The 20,766-nt window shown below is 35.4% G+C and overlaps 1 protein-coding gene across 6 annotated transcripts in view; it reads left to right on the top strand.

Annotated features, from left to right (window-relative positions):
• The window catches only part of BPTF (bromodomain PHD finger transcription factor), a 137,274-nt gene that overhangs the window by 27,532 nt on the left and 88,976 nt on the right, over positions 1-20,766 (top strand). For all 6 annotated transcript variants that reach the window (XM_063080310.1, XM_063080312.1, XM_063080314.1 and 3 more), the window contains exons 2-3: positions 5,435-6,257; positions 15,272-15,495. In XM_063080310.1, the coding sequence (XP_062936380.1) occupies positions 5,435-6,257; positions 15,272-15,495 (1,047 nt within the window). The remainder of the gene's footprint in view (positions 1-5,434; positions 6,258-15,271; positions 15,496-20,766) is intronic.

Here is a 20,766-nt window from a genome sequence, read left to right as displayed (position 1 = left end):
CTAACCAGCCAGCCCTAATATGAATCTTCTTACAAACTTTTTGAAGTACCCTTGTAATGTACTTCATTACAAGACATCATTTTCTTTTGTAATTGCATGGGCTAGCACTTCAAAACTACTAATTCTTTACATAAATGTTTATTAAGTAAGTTATATATGCCAGCCACTATTTAACATAGGTAAACAACTTAAACAAAACTCTCTGCCCTAAAGGAAATTATATTGTAGTGATGGTGTTATTAGTTCATATACATATTTATCCATAAGCAATATATAAAACTGTTTTGCATGGTTTTAAATTGTTTATACTTTTGTACACACTCCCCTCCCCAATGTTTTTTGCTTCATGGTGTTTTTGTTTTTAAGGTTGGTCCAAGTTGACACATATAGCCCTAAATTACTTAAGACTACTATATAGAATTCTTTTTTTTTTGGCAGCTGGCTGATATGGGGATCTGAACCCATGACTTTAGTGTTATAAGGCTGCATTTTAACCAATTGAGCTGAATGGCCAGTCTGTAGAATTTTATTAAATGAATATTCCATGTTTAACTATTTCCCCATTGGTAGACATTTTGGTTTGTTTCCAGCTTGATTGATTGCCTCTTTGTTTTTTGTGGTTTTTTTGTATTCATTTTAAATTTTTATTTATTTTAGGATATTATACAGTTTTCAAAGCTAATAACGATCTTTTTTGTGTGTGCATTTAAAGCATAACAAAAGTATTTCACAAAAGAAGTCCATGTTATAATAGTATTGGAATATGAGGCATAGGGTAATTGTGCATTTGTGGGTTATTAACATAATATATTCATTTTAAAGAATAAACATTTTGTTCTGCAAGTGCATTAGGAGAGTTTCTCTAGAGAAGTGTTTTTCGAACTGTGGGCTACAACCAGTATGTTTTAAAAGTAGGAGAATAGAAGATAGTAGCAGAATAGGAGAGAAGAGAAGATATTGGTCTAAGGCAGATGATAAGAGTAGTGTTTGGCAGAACTTTTGTTTTCAGGAGTGTGTATGCTGGATTAATCTGTAAAATATATTTCTTTCTTTGGTTATAGACAAACAAGTTTGCAGACTGGTCTTTCAGGTTTTGTGCCTTAAACCTGACTAGCTGAATTGCTCTGCAAAGATGTGGTACCAGTGTGTAGTCTCACTGGTAGTATACTGGTGTTTCCGTTGTTCTGCATCCTTCCACGTTGTTTGTTTGGTTGAACTTTTAAATTTTTACTCACTGATGAATATGAAGCAGTATCTCATTGTGGTTTTACTTTGCCTAGTGAGATTAGTCCTATTTTTTAATACAAGAAAATTAATATAATTCACCTGGTAGATATTAGATCAGTGTTGAAAATAGTAATGAGTATAATATGGCATATTATAATTACATTTCTGTGGATAGTTGAGATGACTTGGCTTGCTAATACTGATGATTGACAGTTGAGAGGTTTAAGTTCTGTCTTTATACACTGTCATGTATGCTCAGTTCTGTAATCTGAATCTGAATTTGGTGTAATGACCTTATATGTGTATTCATACAAGACCATCAGTAGTCATTAGTAGCAGTATCATTTTATTGATTTGAATACTAATATTTCTGTATGCTTGCATGGATACTTGCCCACTTTTTCTTTTAAAATATTATGATAAAAATATATACATGAAATATTTTTTTTAATATAAAAAGGTAAAAAAAATTACTTTCTTTTTTCCTGTCCCCCACTTCTCCCCAGAAGCAACTACTTTTAAAGATTCTCATGTGGCCTCTTAGATATATGTACTTTATCATTGTCTCTTCCTCCTCTTCCTTCTCCTTTTTCCCCCCTAATTTCTTTGCTCAAATAACACCTTATTCATTGTTTTGTAGCTGGCTGTTTCCTCCACTTAATAATGTATCTCAAAGATGGTTTCATTTTAGCACATGTGAGTTTTACCTTATTCTTCTCAACTAATAGATTTGATTCCATTGTGTAGATGTATCACAATTCATTTAACTATTGATGTATATTTATATTAAAAAGAAAAAAACACAAAACACATGCACAGAATTTCAGCTTTTATAAACTTTGTTAAGTATTTTGTACTTACTTAAATGCATGTGTGAGTACTGTGTATTTGAAGGATCAATTCCAGGAGGTAGAATTGCTGGGTCAAAGGGATATGCATTCAGATAGATGTTTGTCAAATTGCCTTCTAAAATATTGGACCAATTTATAACTCTCCAAAAAATGTATCATGTGAACTGACCAGTATTTAGCGTTAACAATGTGTGAAGTGCTCACGTTGTTCAGTATGTATGTGATCACAGTTTGAATAGAAGCTGTTTTGTGGTTTCCAGTTAGATTGTATACTCATATAAGGTGGAACTTATGGACCTCTTTTGTCTTTCTTTACCTCTAAAACCAAGAAAAAACTGATATATTTTAGCTTCATATAAAGCTAAAAAGAATCAGAAAAATACAATGGTTATTCAGAATCTTTCAGAATGTATGAAGTCTGATAATTTTAAATTAAACAATATTTCTATTACTGCCTTATAAATATGGTACTACCAACAGGCTGTTTTTTTTTTTGTTTGTTTGTTTTTTAATATTAACTGCTCTCATTGGTAGTCTTAAGATAGTAATTTCCCAAAATTCTCATTATAAAAATCCTGTACAGTGTCAGATACTGTTTTAATCCAGTACTCTTTTGGTTGCAAGTGACAAAAATCCAGCTCATGGTCACTTAAGCAAAAGGGGAATGGTTTTGGCTTATGTGACTAGGAAATTCAAAGGACAGATTCCACCAGGACTCAAGGGTTATCAAGACTCTATCATTTATCTTTCACTTCTGCCCTGTCTTCTTTATTTCCTTTTTCCATGAGGGAGGCAGAGGTGGGTTAGCCGTGGACAGCTTCTGGCCACCTTAATGGAAAGAAGGAGCTTCAGACTACCTCTCACTCAGCATCTGAATATAAAAAAAAATCCCAGGCAAAGACTAATTTGCCAGTCCTGGGTCGTGTGTGCACCCCAGTGATCAGGAGTTAGAAAACTAATTGGGAGCCACATCAGAACCACATGGAACGGGGGAAGGGACAGTCTCACGGAGTGATGCTGGGCAGATGCTTACTATAAAAGAAATGTTCCAAATCTGTGTCTAGGGCAGTTGGATGTTCATTTGGGGAGATGGGTGGATACCACAGACAGATAAATTATAACATAAGGTAACATATGGTTCAGAGAAGGCTACAAGGATTCAGAGGAGCCTGGGGAGTTAGAATAATCTTTTGCAGGAAATGGTGCCAGAGTTAAACATCAAGGAGAGAATTGAAGATGTGAACATTCATGGTTTTGTTGTTCTGGTCGCCATCAGTTGATTTATTTCTTTGTAAGGTCACTTTTCTTTTGTCAGGACCATATTGATTTTTTAAAAATCATGCAGTATAATTTATATACAATAAGATTTGCTCTTTACAGTGTACAAATCTGAGTTTTGACAAATGCATGTGATCATGTAACCATCATCATACACAAGGTATAGGACAGTAAATTGACTCTTATCCATCTTTTTTCTGTTCTTATAGCTGGACTCTGAACCAGGTCTTTATACCCTGTGTAATTGCAGTAGATGTCGTGCCTCTGAGCTCTTCCCCCTGTACTGTTCATTGTATACACAGACACTACTCCTTGACATGACTGCTCTGCTCAGAAAACCTTTAACAGTCCTCACTACTGCCAGAATAAAATACTGTTCAAACTCCTAAGCTTAATATTTGAGGACCTCTGCATCCTGTTCCTAGAACTGGTTTTCCAGCTATTCCTTTTATAATCCTTTACATGGACTCTCTTTGACAGACATTTTGCATGAACAACTGAGAGAACACAAGGAATTGTTCTATAAAAGCAGTTTTATCTTGTTTTTCTTCTACTCTTATTTGAGGATATTCCTCTAGGTTCAGTTTTCTCTTTTACTCATTTTCTGCTTTCTCTCACTTATGCTTATGTGGATGAGTCCTAAATACTTTCCAGAAGATAGTGAAATGGACTGGACTGTCCATCATAACACTTACTAACATGGTCATTCTGTCATTTAATGGGATCTGTGACACATGCATCTCTGTAGCTTTTGTCACTTTTGCTAAGTTTGCTGAGATGGAGGAGGCTGCTAAGTATATATGGCTCACCAGCAAGGTCTGCCTCAGAGTGACCTCTTGACTTTTTTCTACAGAAAGTAATGAGTATATCCTTTTTTGGAAAATCTGCTTTCCAGTGAATGAATGTTGGGGTTTCATTGTATAAATTTAAGATCTTGACTTCGTATAGTCCTTACCATACTTTTTTCTCCTGGTACCATGTATCATTTTAATTTCCAGATAATGGGAGTAAGCTTGAGGTGAGGAGGGTGTAGGAAGCAGGGCTGGGGGCAGTTAAGAGGTTGCCAGCAACCCAAAATCATTGTTTATAAACCTTAATTGTACAAAAATGAATTTAATGTTAATTGATCTCATTAATATTAATTCTGAAAATTAGAAATACATGTATCATTCTTCAGACATCTTAGGAAATGTAGTAATAATCCAGACAGTTGGGACTTTCACCAAGTTTTCTTATTTATAAAGCAGGGCTGATTATAATACCTCATAGACTTGTTCATTAAATGAGATATGTATGCTTGTTACAAACTAAGCTCTCAAATGTTGTATACATTGATACGCTTATGTACATACATATATATGCCTGGACATCACATCTCATAAATTGAGGAATGAGTGCGTAAAAGTTGCTTAACTGATTGTTAAAAATAAACTCTGGTGTCTGTTTCCTAGATGAGCCTCTTTCTTTTTCTCTCAGTATTTGAGCTTTTCTCTTTTCTCCTCCTTCCTTTCTACTTCTTTCCTTTCTGACCCCACCCTAAACCCATGCTTCACTGTGGAACTCCTCTCAGGAAGTACTTCTGGCAGAGGAAAAAAGATCTACACTGAGAACTTCCTGTCTGGTTGTTAAGAGGCATTTCTGTGTTGCATGCAACTAACACAGTGCGAGATATGTTGCTCGCCTACCACCACCCCATGCCAGTTATCTTATATGTAGAAATTTTTTCTCATTTATATTCTTGTCAAATCTTTCATAAATGCACTGTTATTTTTTAATCATGGTTACCTGTAAACCAGTAATTCCTCTAGGTAGTTGAGAGCTGATTATAACTTAAAATTTTTCACTTCTGGTTTGGAATTGAATGGGAAAACTTTGAATTTAGATCTTCTGTGGACTTAAAAATTAGAGCTAACTTATTGCTTCATGGTATTATTTTAACTTGACAATTATTAGATTAGTAGCAGTGTGCTTATCTATTTTTTAAGGTATATGTTTGAATAGGAAAAACTAGAGAACCTTTAGTTTGTTGAAATGATGTAATATATTGATTTGTAATGCTATCATTTCTTTATTTACAGGTAGGCGAAAACCCAGAGTACATCGGCCTCGTTCTCCAATATTGGAAGAAAAAGACATCCCACCTCTTGAATTTCCCAAGTCCTCTGAGGATTTAATGGTGCCTAATGAGCATATAATGAATGTTATTGCCATTTACGAGGTACTGCGGAACTTTGGCACTGTTTTAAGATTATCTCCTTTTCGCTTTGAGGACTTCTGTGCAGCTCTGGTGAGCCAAGAGCAGTGCACACTCATGGCAGAGATGCACGTTGTACTTTTGAAAGCAGTTCTGCGTGAGGAAGACACTTCCAATACTACCTTTGGACCTGCTGATCTGAAAGATAGCGTTAATTCCACACTGTACTTCATAGATGGGATGACGTGGCCAGAGGTGCTGCGGGTGTACTGTGAGAGTGACAAGGAATACCATCATGTTCTTCCCTACCAAGAAGCAGAGGACTATCCATATGGACCAGTAGAGAACAAAATTAAAGTGCTGCAGTTTTTAGTTGATCAATTTCTTACCACAAATATTGCTCGGGAGGAATTAATGTCTGAAGGGGTGATCCAGTATGATGACCATTGTAGGGTTTGTCACAAACTTGGGGATTTGCTTTGCTGTGAGACATGTTCAGCAGTATACCATTTGGAATGTGTGAAGCCACCTCTTGAAGAGGTGCCAGAGGACGAGTGGCAGTGTGAAGTCTGCGTAGCACACAAGGTGCCTGGTGTGACTGACTGTGTTGCTGAAATCCAAAAAAATAAACCATATATCCGACATGAACCTATTGGATATGACAGAAGTCGAAGGAAATACTGGTTTTTAAACCGAAGACTTATAATGTAAGTAAATTCTGGTCTTAGGTTTTGTTATATATTTAAAAGTAAACCAGTTTCCTTCATGATTGATTGATGTAGCAGAGCTTTGCTACTGATGCATTATAAACCTTTATAATTTAATAATGAGATTTAAGGGCTAAATAATTTTTGATTTGAAGGAATATATGCATTGAAACTGTTTTTAAAATTGTAAAGAACGAAGAGGGTATGAAAGAAGCAAAATACATACTGTTGTTTTTGACGCCTAGGGTAGGAAATAGAATGTTACTAGGTGGAATTCCGCCACTGTGGGCCCTTCCTTCGTTATATGCCCAGACAGCTCACCCAAGGTAGGTAATCCACGCCGTAACTTTGGTGTTAAGGATTTTTTTGCATCTCTTTTTTAGTTTTACCACATCTATATGTAAAATGGAGCAACATGAACAAATCTAGCTGTTCTGCCATTATTGATTGTACTCTCCAGGGGAAGATAATCCCAGCAGACTCAGGTTTATAGTCTGGCCTTGGTGTTCCTGAGGGTTTTCAAGAAGCTCTACCGGGCAAAGTCAGTGGGCAAGGTCAGTCTGGGAATACAGGGTTTACCTCAGTCAGGGCATTGTGTGGGGTTGTGCTGTGCACTAAGTGTTGAACGCCTGTAGAAATAGGGTCAGATGGATTGTGCTACTTTTTATTTTCAGTTTCTAAAGTCTTCAAAACCTTCTTCCAGTTCTCAGAATTGGGGCAAATCCGAAAATCTTTGGTGGGATGAAATAAATGTCAGAGCACTACTTGGAGGAGAGAGAAGGAACTTCATCAATGATGTGTCGAGAAATCTGAATCCATTCTGATTCTTGAGTCTGTATATGACTCATTTGGACTTACTTGGAAACTTATAGAATCTTCTCTGCCTCTGGTTCTGCAGCTTTACAGTGATATGCCCTCGTGGGGGTCTGTTTTCATCCATTAGGTATTCGGTGGGCACTTTCAATCTGGCAATTGTGTCCTTTGGTTCTGAGAACTTCTCTTGACAACTTCCTCCTCTCCTCTTCCCTGATGTATTTATCTTGAGCTATTGTTTTATTGAATGTTGTACTTCCTATTTTGGTCTTCTGATTTTCTTATCTTTTTTCTCCAGTTTTCCTCTTTGTCTTTTTTCCTCTTTGGTGTGTGTGTGTGTTGCTCAGTTGTTCTAGATGATTTCCTTATCTTGGTCTTCCAACCGTACTATTTAGTTTTTGTTTTCTGATGCCATATTTTTATGTTCTAAGCACACGTTTGTTCTTAAAAATCTTCTTTTTTAAAAAGAAGTAATAAAATGCTGTGTTTGTTTCATGGATCTAATATTTCTTCTTACCTTTCTGAGGTTATTAATGATAGGTGTTTTTTGTGCATAGTCTTTTTCTTCTAAGTTGTTTCTTTCTGTTGTTTGTTTTTTTCTCTCTCCTCCATCCTCTGATGTCTATTAATCCTTAACTTTCTGCTCCCGATTAACATTGTGGAACCACATAGCTAATTGGAACCTCTGAGCAAGTTGGTGAGCCCTATCAATTTCAAACTTAACCACTGGGTGAGTTTCATAGTTTGGTTTATTGGAGAGTCCCTGATGTCTTCATCTTTAGCTCTTTCTTCTGGAACTGGTTAGGTGGCCCAGTGAGGCCTTTTCCGGTGTCCTACTTGGAGCACGCAGGTCTAGCTGGTGGTATTCTGGCAGCTGAGCGGTGGAAGCAGACTGCATTTATCGTGTGTGCAGCATTTTCTGCATGTATCGTCACTAAGCCTCAGTTTTCTATATAGTGCCTTTGTTCACAGCTGAGCCTGGTGTCTCCTGGTCCAGAGAACCTCTGTTTAACCTCTTCCAGAGACTAACCCCTTAGTGGATTGAAGGGGAGAGATAGTCTAGGAATCTGCTCCTTTTACAGCTTCAGCCAGTTTTCTGTTTTAGATACTCCCTCCTCATTTTCAGTGCCCTTTGAGAATTCTGAGCGTAGGTTGGGTTTGTTCTCAGCTTCACTCTTTTGGTTTGGGATTGGGCTTCCTAGATTCTACTGAAGCAGTAGTCGCTTGTCCATCTGCTTTCAAAATTTTTTTGTTCTCCTATTTTCCTTATCCTTATGAGTTTATGTCTTTAAAAATGTTTCTTTAGCATAGTTTTAATGGTTTCATGAGGGAGCAAAATTATATGTCACTTAATCCAGATGCTGATGTTAGAAATAGTATGTAAACTTTTAAATGTATATTTTGAGTCTTTTGGTTTGGATCAATTATTTTTAAATATATGTACATTTTTTTTGGCTCACTTATCTCCCAGATAGCTGGTCATTGTGCTATTCTTTTCTGACCTCTTGCTATTGAGGTGGTAATATGGAAACCTTTGTCGGCAAGGTCATTACAAATGGTGAGATAACTGTAACACATTTTGGATTGAAGTTTAAAGCTATATTGTCATCGTAAGTGAAAATTGAATCATACTGCCTGTCTGGGATCATGGTGCTTGGACTCTCTGTAGACATTCAGCAGTTGACAGGCCATGTTCACTCAGTATCATAATGCCCTCGTGAAAGACACTTATAGTCATCAGGATTGCTGCGAATAAATTAAAAAGTGGAATTTAGTCCATGCTCCTAGTCTCCCATTCCTATGCTTACTTTCCCTATCCTGCCTTTCCTCATCCTTTTGGATGTTCATTCTCACTGCCTCTTTTCTTCCCTGTGCTACCTTTTTTGGCCAGATAGAAACAAAGGTTCTTTGTTCACATACAGATAAGCCTTGACATCTTTAAGGCTTATTACACAGTAATCAGTGACCTAGGCCTTAACAATTAGAGACCTGTAACTAGAACTAGTAGGTAATGATTTAGTAATAACAGCCAAGAACAACATTTATTGAGCACTTACTGTGTGCCTCACAGTATCCTAAGCATTTTATGTATTTTTTGTCTTCATTAATCCTTGTAATAACCCCAAAATGTAGGTACTATTTTTTTCTGTATTTTGTAGATGAAGAGACTAAGGCTCAACGAGGTTAAATAACTTGCCCTCAGACTTACCCTAGACCCTATGGCTGTTAGGAGGTGGGACCTGGAATTTTTTCAGAACCTGTTTATAGAATATTTTTAATGCCTAATTTTATATTATAGTTTCCAGGCCATCATCTTGAGAAGTCTGCAACTTGCATTATTCTGACTGTTAAAACCAATGCTCATAACTGGGAGAGAAAGATACTGTAGTGGTTTTTGTTATATTTGTTATATATTTGTTTATATATATTTGTTATATATATTAAATATATTTGCAAATATTTGTTATATTTGTTATATTTTAAAATTTGAAATAAAGACATTTTTAGAAAATGTAAACTAAATTAAGTGCCATTCCAGGAAAGTTTTACTTCCTGATATATCAGTCTCAGTATATAAAACAACACTCAGGGAAGCAAAGTATATACTACTTTGAATGTAGTTAAATAAATAAGTGCAGACCTTTGAAATCACATGACTCAAAGGTCTTAAGAAGCTTTTAAAGCTTTTTAAAGCACCTGTGGGTGAATTTTTGATACGTTATTGATGAAATCAAATATTCTACTTTTCTAAGTTGAACAGTAAAATTCCTTAGTTTTTTGGCAATAAAACTTCATTTAAATTTATTTGCTTTAAAAGCTCTAATTGTAGTCCATCAAATTGCCTTTCTTGATGCATAGTAAATTACATAGAATTTAATGATGATTTCAGATAAATAAGGCTATTTTTTTTTCATGCTGTGATATTTTGGGTATTTTCTGTGTAAAATCAAATAGGAAACTTAAAACATCATAGTGATAATTAAGTGTTCTGTTTCAGCAATTTTAGTAAATCTGAAAGATTTTACGTCTTTTATGAAAATTAGATTGAAACAATTTCAGTGTAAGTATCCCATTCTGGTAGATTATATGTGCACTCCTGGTGAAAGTTTTAATGCCATGTAAATTGTTCAAGTAGTTTACAGTGTATGAAGATTTGGTATATGCTTTCCCTGGAAGCCCAGAAACTTAAAATGATGAATCTCAGTGGCCCTGTTGTGAGGGGGATAGGGTGGGATGGTGGGGTATGTGTGCCTAAGATAAAGTCTGTGTTAGTGAACAATTTTTAATTGTAATGTAATGGTTTTTGTTATATTTGCACTGTTATATTAGTTTATAGAAATTAAATTTTTTCATTATTTTATCTTTTGGCTTTTAAACAACAGAAGTTTATTTCTCACAGTTCTGGAGGCTGACAGTCTGAGATTAGGGTGTCAGCACGGCCGGGTTCTGGGTTGCAGAGGGCTGCCTTCTTGTTGTGTCCTCCCATGGAGAAGAGGAGAGAGAGCTCTCTGGGCCTTTTTTTTTTTTTTTTTTTTCTATTTCCATTATTTTATTTGATAAGCATTTAAAAATACTTTAATTGTATAGGTTAGTGAAGCATATAATAAAACAAAGGTTCTTATACATGAATTTATAGTCTACCTGTAAGGTAACATGTCTAAAATGGACCTCGTCGTTTTCCTGCATTACCTTCTCTTCATCCAGTGCTCTCATCTTAGTAAATAGGATCACTATCCTACTGGCTGCTCATATTAGAAACCTGGGGATAATTTTTTGTCCTATATGGTTTGTTACACCTTTGAAATACCTCTTAAATATTGAATCAGTTTCTCTCCATTCTGACTGTCCCTATCAGTCGATATCATCTTGATTAGACTAGTTGTAGCATACAAGCTGGCCTATATGTAACCCCTCCCCCATCCTCACCCTATAATTCTGTTTTCTGTTTTGTAGCTGTATGATTTGTAAAACAACAATTTTGATCTGGTTTCCTTTTGAAAAATCTTTCAATTACTTCCATTTGCTCTTAACAGAAAGTTCAAACTCTTTAGCATACGTCTCTAACTTTGTACATTTAATTCTCTTACTTCCCACCACCCAAAACAAAATAAACAAAAAGCAAACTAAAACACCTAAAAGCCTCTTGGCTAACTCATCCTTCAGGTCTCAGCCTATTTATGCCATTTCCTAGGACTTTCTTACCCTAACCTCTTTCCCTCTTGCATCCTGAAATACTTCTACTTTTTACCTATAATTATGTGTTTTAAGGTAGATATCATATACTTTATAGGGTGAGAAAAATAATGGCAACTATGCATATTGCACCCACTAGGTGCTGGCACTATTCTAAGCACTTTACATATTTAACTCACTTAATCCTAAGGAGCATTTTGATGTAAGTACTATCACTCAATTTTTCTGATAGAGAAGTTGAGACAGAGAGAGGTTAAGTAATTTATCCAGGATCATACAACTAGTAAGTGGCAGAATCAGGGTTCGATCCCAGGCATTCTGGCTCCAGAATGTGTGCTCCTAACCACTACTTGGGCTTCTTGACATAGCTGTTGTCTTTAATTGCCGAATTGCCACTTGTATTAGTTTCTGAGGGCTGCTGTAACAAAGTACCACAAATGGGGTGGCTTAAAACAGCAGAAATTTATTCTCTAACAGTTCTGGAGCCAGAAGCCTGAACTCATGGTGTCAGCAGGGCCACACTCCTTCTGCAGGCTCTAGGAAATAATTCTTTCTTGCCTTCTCCAGCTTCTAGTACCCCAAGTGTTCCTTGGCCTATTGGCAGCACAATTCCAATCTGCCTACCTCCGTCTCTTCAAGGCAGTCTAGGATTTTTCTATTAAGTGCCTAAAAATTCTTCCAGCCTCTTCCCATTACCCAATTCCAAAGCCACTTTCATGTTTTTAGGTATGTGTTACAGCAGTGCTTCACTTCCCAGTCCCAAAATTTGGGAGTTTTCAAGGCTGCCATAACAAAGTACCACAAACTGAGTGGTTTAAGACAACAGGAATGTATTGTCTTGGGGTCCTAGAGGCCCAGAGTCTGAAATCACATGTCAGCAAGGTTGGTTCTTTCTAACAAATTCTCAGGGACAATTTGTTACATGACTGATGTAGTTTCTGGCAGTTCTTGGTGTTTCTTGGCTTGGAGACAGACACATCGCTCCAATATCTGCCTCCATCTTTACACTACCTTCTTTTCATGCATCGCTGTGTCCTCTTCTGTAAGGACATCATCAGTCATTGCATTTAGGGCTCACCCTAAATCCAGGATGATTTCATCTCAAGATCATTATCTAATTACATCTGCAAAGATCCTATTTCCAAATAAGGTTACATTCTGAGGTTTCAGGTGGATGTGAATTTGGGGGGACACTGTTCAGCCTCTATTATACTAGTGTTCCTTACTCTTAATTTCTATGCATTTGTTTAGAAGTAAACCTTGAGACTTACTGTTAGTCATTACTATTGCTTATCTAGCCTAGGTAAAAAGCAAATAAGCTTTAAAATTTATACATGTAATATGTCTATTTGCTCTTAAATTATATTATTGGCAAATGTTTTATTTCCGACCTGTTCTCTCTCTCACGCTGTGAACTTGAGCAAGTGCGCTGATTAGCGTCTTCAGGGAGGCCAGGCCAGAGATTTTGTGGAAACCACATTGTAACTGCAAACAAAATATACATACAAATCGATTCCTGTATTTATACAGGAAAGCTATTGTCACTTTTACAACTAGGACAAATAATTTTGATTATGTAAACTGTGTAAATAAGCCCAAGTGCGTAAGTATAAAAAATACCTTTTTCAAAGCATTAGCAGTTACTCTTCACTCTGTTTTGCTCCTTTATGATTGTAGTGAATTTGTCCTTCCACACCTTCAAGAAGAAAAAAGTAAAGTCATGTGAATATTATCTTTGATCAGTAGAATAAAAGTTACTGAGCATCACATTTTTAGAGGGACATTGACAAACTACATTTAGGGGAAGAATATCAGGGTAGCAAAGACCGGAAAACATGCCCTATGAGGAGCAATAAAGTATTTGAGCACATTTGGCCTGAAAAGAAAAGACAGAGTGAAATTGTAGATGATGTGAAAGATTTGAAGGGCAGTGTATGGAGGAGGTGTTAGATTTATTTCATGTACTTGTAGCAGGCAGAACCAGGAATAAGTGGTCGGAATATTAGGGGTTTGAGTCATCTCAATATAAGAAAAAACTTTCTAAAGGAGGAATTTTATTTTAGTCTAGAATGGACTGCCACATGAAGCCGTGAGTTCTGTGTTGTGGATGGGAAATTCTACAGATGCCAGCATGGACCTCAAATAACAGCCTCCGTTGGGGACCCTTTCAGTAGTCTTGAGCTGTTTGAAAAAAAATTGACACAATGTCCATTTAATCAAATTTGTTCCTGTAGCATCTCATTTTCATATTGAAATCTTACACTTGTAAATTACATTTTTTACCCCCAAAATGTGTATATATAGGATGTTTTCCTGTTCCATTGAAATATGTAGATATTTCTTAATAGAGAAAAAACGAAATAATTCAACGTGTTTGTAAGATTGATATTTTAGAAAATAATCAGGCTGTCCTATAACTCTTAGGTTCATCAGAGCTCACTACATAATTTTTAATTTGATTTTGTCACTTAATTAGATTGTTGAATGTGGTATTGGGTTTTGAAAGCTTTTTATGAATCTTTTTGATTAGAGGACCCCAACATCTTTGAGGTTGTAAATTGGAAAAAGACCATTTCATCACTCAGTGTTAAGAAATCAGTAGAAATACTCATTAAAGAGTGAAATCTAGAGCAGATTTTAAAAACTATTTTCAGAAATTTGTGTGCAAATTTTTTCTTTAAAAGTTTTGGTAATTTTAATATACTTTTATTTATCTATGATTTAATATATCCCTTCTTTCTTCAGAATTACTGAATGACTCATTCCCAGAATTCTGCTAAATTTTTATTTACTATCTTAATAGTAATAATAACATTTAATATTTATTGATCACTAATGATGTGCTCAGGCATTATGATGCTTTGTTATAATACCTTTAAGTCTTACAGGGGCCCTGAGGCTGGCACCATTTTACAAGTGAGGTCAATGAAATGGCTCAGAGACTCAGAGCGGTTATGTCTTGTTCATACCCACATATCTCAGAAGCGACTGAGCCCGTTTAAAGCCAGGCCTTTCTTAAAGCTCAGTTCTCTCAGCTCCAGCAGTTTGCCATTGAGTAAACAGGAAAATTAGACTCTCTCTTATCAGGTACCTCACACATATTCCTGAATTCCTTTTGAGTGGGAGAAGAAATATCATTACATGTGTTTCTCTAAGTCATGTCCTAGAAATTAATTTGCTGTGTTCCTTTTAGTTAGTGACTGTCTCTGTTAATCCATCTCCATTAAAAGTGAGTGGAAGCTGAGGAGACTTCTAGGCAGGAAAGGAAGCGGCTCCTCTTCTCTCCAGTTTGCGCTTTGCTCGTCCATAAGGAAAGAAGAAGGATGAGGCATTATTGCCCAATTGAAATGACTCTTTCAAGGACCAGAACTTAGCAAAACATTTGTACTATTTTGATGGAAATATTTCTAAATTATATTGTAATGTGAACTGGTTCTCTACCTGCCATGTACTGAACATAGTTTAAACATTTCTGATGGGATCAGGGGTTAAAATTCTGCTCATGACATTGTTACCTTGATGATCTTAACGTTGAGGTGTAACTAAAAGTGCCCTCCACCAGGTACTCACTCTGACATGGCTCTGAATTTTGAGGTCATCCTTCTGTGTGTCATGTTTTTATTTATTTATTTCTTGGCAGCTGGCTGGTGTGGGGATCCGAACCCTTGATCTTGGTGTTGTAACACCATGCTCTAACCCACTGAGCTAACCTGCCAGCCCTCATGTTTTTAGATGTTCTTGTTTGCTACTGTACTGTATCTCTCTTCCTGCTACTACTCTCCAATTATTTTATCCTAAGTTGCTGTGGGCTAGGAAATAAAAATAATTAGAGGTTGTTCAAATAAAATAAGAGTAAATCGGGTAAGACGGACAGGATCCCTTATGTGCACACATTAGGCTGTAGTACATAAACTTTGTGTTACACTTAACTTTTCACTGCATAGTTGAAATTGTTAGAGAAGTGGCATGCCTAGACATATAAAGTATTTCCTCCCTTTTTTAAACAGAGAAGAAGATACAGAAAATGAAAATGAAAAGAAAATTTGGTACTACAGCACAAAGGTCCAGCTTGCGGAATTAATTGACTGTCTAGACAAAGAGTATTGGGAAGCAGAACTTTGCAAAATTTTAGAAGAAATGCGTGAAGAAATCCACCGGCACATGGACATAACTGAAGACCTGACCAATAAGGCTCGGGGCAGTAACAAATCCTTTCTGGCAGCAGCTAATGGTGAGGGGGCATTTTCTCATTTTATTTTTGTGAAATTTAAGGTAAACTCTTGGTTTGAAGTCACTACAAAATTTGAAAATACATGAAAAATTTCATGTATGTATATTTTATTTTAATTTTCTATATTTCATTTTCCAAGAGAACCTTGTTCGTTCCAACATAAATTAGGGATGCTATGCATTTTAGTGTTTTGTTTCTTGCCTTGGTCATTACTGATATTCCCAAATCATTTATTTATTTATTTAATTCAAGTATCTTATTAAGCCTTTTTGGCAGTCCTATTTTTAATTATGAGAAATGATATTTTTTTGAACTTTTTCTGTTTTTCTTAAAATAAAACCTTTGCTTTTAGCATAGTTTTAGATTTATAGAAAAGTTGCAAAGATAGTACAGAAGCTTCTCGTATACCCTGCACATGGTTTCTCTTATTATACATATCTTACATTAGTGTGGTACATCTGCCATAACGACTGAACCGATGCTGATACATTGTTGTGAACTCAAGTCCGTGGTTTATTCAGATTTCCTTAGTTTTTAATCCGACATTCTTTTTCTGTGTCATCTGGGTGGGATGATCCCATTCAGGGTTTACCACCACATTGTGTTAGTTTCCTTGTTTTTGATGACCATGACAGTTTTGTGGAGTACTGGTCAGGTATTCTATAGAATAACCTCAATATGGATTTTTGTCATGTTCTCCTCGTGGTTAGCCTGGGGTTGTGGATTTGGGGAAGGAAAATCACAGAGGTGAAGTGCCATTCTCATCATCATATCAAGGGTACATGCTATCAGCATGATTTATTACTGATGATGTTAACCTTGATCACCTGATTGAGGTAGTCTGTCAGGTTTTTCCACTATAAAGTTACTCTCTACTCCGCCCCCCCCCCCCCCCCCAATACTGTGCTTTTTTGAAGCAAGTCATTATATACTGCTTGTATACTTAGGGGGTGGGGAATTATTCTCTACCTCCTTGAGGGAGGCAATATCTACATAAATTATTTGGAATTTTTTTGCACAGGAGATTTGTCTATTATCCATTTATTTTTTCAGTCATTTATTTCTATCAATATAGACTCATGGATATTTGTTTTATACTTTGAGTCATAATTCAGTACAACCTTATTTATTTGGCCACTCAACTCTTTTCTCTTTATTTTTTTTTTGTAGTAATAAATATGTATGATATTTTTTAAAAGTTTGAATAGTACAAAAAGATATGCATTGAAAAGTGAATCGTTCTCCATCATAAACCCTGATTTCACCTTCCTTTTTCCAGAGACAGTCATAATTGCCACTCTTTTAATCCTGCCAGATATATTATGTGCATGTTTAATTGATATCACTGGTGTTTTCTAATAGTGCCTTTTAATTTTAACTTAGATAAAATGATTAGGTGAGATTCTGCAGGTATACTTTTAAGTGCCTGTATGCTTCTACATACATTACGTGCTATACAAATAATCTTATTAGTTTTCCTCATTCTTCACTTGCTTAAAAATAGAATATATTTGATAAATATATTGAGTTCACCTGTAGCCAAGCTTGTTCTCACATATTCTGCATCAGTATTCTCTTGAATTCACGCATATTTTTGGAGAATGATAGTCATGCTGTCACATATAAATACTGCTGCACAAAAAATATACTTTGTCTTCAGAAACAAGCAGACACTAGTTTATGAATTATATTCATATCTGGTAGTTTAGAAGTATTTCACTATTAGAAAGTATTTCACTGTTTAGAAAAATAGTTTTATATATAATTTTTTTCATCAGAAAAGTTTCAGTCTTCAGAATTCTTTGGGGAGGTCAACAATTGCAGCAATATAATCCCTGTCTCACTCATTCCCTTCCATACTAAAGATCAAATAATAGGAAGTTTTATTAATTTCAGCCAGGTTATTTCCCCTTTTAATTTTCTTTCAAGAGTCATGACATTAAAATTGACAAATCCCTTTTTGCTCTCCTTTGTCCTCAGCTTTTAGTACAGTAATAGAGGAGCATCTCCAGTCCCCTAAGAGGCAATGTGAAGTGTGCTTTTATCAAGTATGTTGAATTAGAAATATTTTCCAGAGTGAGTTTGTCTGTGTGCAGAATTGAATATACAGTATCATCTTAATGAAATATAATACAAAACCAAAACAGGAATGGATAAGCGAAAGTATTTATTAGTGTTCTGGTTTTAGGGAATGTGAAAAACAAAATGTCCAATGTAGGGGAATTGATTAATTTCATTGTGGGTTATCATAGGATAGAACAGTGTATATTGGAGAATTAAATAAGGTACCATGTAAAAACAGTGCTTGGGTCATTAAGGTACTCTTCCTCTAAATAACCAACTGGGTAAAAGTTGACCAGCTTTTATCATTAAAAATAATCAGTTAACATAGGATTATAGTTGGTTTCTTTTTTATATTTTTCATATTTCCTACAGTGAGCATGTTATATTTCAGTGCAATTCAGCATGTAAAGTATTTTTTAAAATTAGTTAAATCTTTTGTAGTAATCAAAAACAGTAGAGAGAACTTTGAGCTTTAGGCCACCAAATAGTCTTAGAAAGTTAGATGACCAAATCCTGTGTCCTGTGAGATTGCCTTCCAACCTGCAGTTACCCTCTTAATACTACATGGAGTCCATTTACTGAGGTGAAATTCACTTTGGATTTAATGGTGAGATCTGGACCCCCCCAAAATGACATATACTTGTATATTTTTTCTTTTTCTTTTTTTGGGTAAGGTGCAACCAACCTGATACTAGAGGAGAAGGGATTTACAAGAATTGAAAATTGATGAGGAAAAGCAGCAGAAACTAACTTCTTTGAGTACCTGCTGTGGGCCAGATGCTCAACTAGGTGTTTGACAAGTCTTTAATCCTCTCAAAAACTTTGTAAGGAGTGTACTGGCAATGAATTGAACATTCAGATAAAACATCAGTCCACTGTTACCTTTATTTGCTCTCTTTGGGAACTGAAATCTTGGCTATGATAGTTTAGGACTACCTAATCCAGGTAAATACCCAAAATAATATCTAATGTTGTTCTTTAATTTGGGATTTTATTAAATGAAGACAAAGGAAACTACCAGGGTTGTGATAATAGCCAAGAATAATTTGCAGCATCATAACAGGAATTTCGGAATCAGAGCCTGTCCTAATGACTTTGACTTGACATTTTTAACCTTTCAGGTAGCATAAATCCTTTCAAATTTATAGCCCTCTGATTTTTACGTAAATGTATATCCACTGTAGTAAAGTTTAATTCGATTTTTGATAGTTGTAATTTTCATCTACATCTTTTCCCAATATTTTATGAAATATATTTTATGAAATACATATTTGAAAAACATACAGAAAGACTGAAAGATTACGAAGTAAACACCCTATGTCCATTATCTAGATTCTACAATTTACTATATATTTGTAACTGTAAATATATAGTTTATTATATTTGCTTTATCATACACTGTCATGAAAATTATGTTTTATAATGTTTTATTTTGCTTATTTAGATGAAGTTTACTTTTAGAATAAATTTTTCTAAGTAGAGATGGTTTCCAAAACCTGGTAGGTTAATTTTTTCTGTTTAGTTTCTAAATATTCATGTAAAGTATAAAATATACATGTTTATAGAATATGCATATTTACTATAGATCAGATATAACCTAAACTCATTATTTTTTCTTTCATCCTTTTAATGTTTTTCTCTCTCCTCAACTTTTTTGGTCTGTTTTTCCATGACTGTGGTTGTCATAGTTTTTTGAGCCTAATACCAGTATGAACAGATTGATAAATATATGAATACTTGGGCCGAGCCCGTGGCGCACTTGGAAGAGTGCGGCGCTGGGAGTGCAGCGACGCTCCCACCGCGGGTTCGGATCCTATATAGGAATGGCCGGTGCGCTCACTGGCTGAGTGCCGGTCACGAAAAAGACAAAAAAAAAAAAAAAATATATATATATATGAATACTTGATAGAGTGGTTAACAAAACAGAATATTTGAAATTAGAACCTTCATAAAAAATTAGAGAACTGTAGTCATTCTTTCTGTGCTTTTCACCTAATTTAAATGGTCTAAGCTTAGTAGGCCATTTAAAGAAAATTGATTCTCATTAAATGGCACTAAGAAAGTAGGGAGGAGGTACAACAGTTTGGTTAGGAAAAGCTGGCAGTTGACGATCAGGATGTAGCTATGTTTGGAAGTAAGATATAATGTGCTTCTAAGAAAAACGGGTAATTGGTAACTAGATTTTCTTTTTCCAAATAAAAAGCTCTTTAGAATATAGTGATTGAGATATTCATGTTAATAAGTTAAGTGTTCTTAGGAAGAGTAAACGAAGCCAGGGTAAATCAGAACTCAAAGGCAGTACATATAAATAGATAAAAGGATGTGTGGAAATAATGTAAAATGGATCCTAGGAAGACTTGAAGGATGGAGAGAACAGAAAATATTCTAGTTGCAAGATGGAGAGAACAGAAAATATTCTAGTTGCAGTTCCTTCAGTTTCAAATTGTATTCCTGTAGCTGTATTAGATGATCATATAATAATTGGCTGCGAATTCTTACAGGAATTAGTAGTAGAGAAGGTAGAGAGAATGTGGAGAATTAACTCGAACCTGCTCAAACGTAATCACTTTACCAGATCAGTATTTTCCAGGGATGACCTTCCAGGGTTTTTCTAATCCTGAGAAATAAACTAGGTACCTACAATTTAAGAAATATTGACCAAAATGAAGGTAGAGAACATTTAAACAAAGGAAATGTAAACAAGGAAATCAGAAAATCCAAAAAGGAGTACATGGGTACACATGGCATTAAAAATACTCCTTTTTATTTGCAAACATTGTACTCTGGTTGTTAAACTTATTTCTCATGGGGGTACAGTTGAGCAATTCTGAAACTACTGTGTGTAGTAGGATTGAACAAATAACTAGATATATTGCAGATGAGAGCCCGGTTTCTCACTGTCAAAGAAGTTAAAAATAATCAAGAGTACAATGCTAGAATGAACCATACACAAAATACGCTCATATATACATATCCACACACAGAGATATAGAAATAATATAGATGTGTATATACATGGGTTAATATGCAGACACACATTTCCTAGCTTCTTTGGCTGATAGAGCTGAGAAGCAGAAACACCCCAGTATTAACAAGCACACCTATCACCCAGATGGTGACTCCAATTAAAAAAAAAGAACCAAGGCTCCTTGGAGAGATGGTAGATCTAGGTTGAGAAAAGGAAAATATGAAGTGAGCCTAGAGCAT

This window comes from Cynocephalus volans, chromosome 16 (assembly GCF_027409185.1).
Source record: "Cynocephalus volans isolate mCynVol1 chromosome 16, mCynVol1.pri, whole genome shotgun sequence".
Classification (NCBI taxonomy): domain Eukaryota; kingdom Metazoa; phylum Chordata; class Mammalia; order Dermoptera; family Cynocephalidae; genus Cynocephalus; species Cynocephalus volans.
Note: the sequence above shows the minus strand (reverse complement) of the source record. Positions and strands in the feature narration are given on the sequence as shown.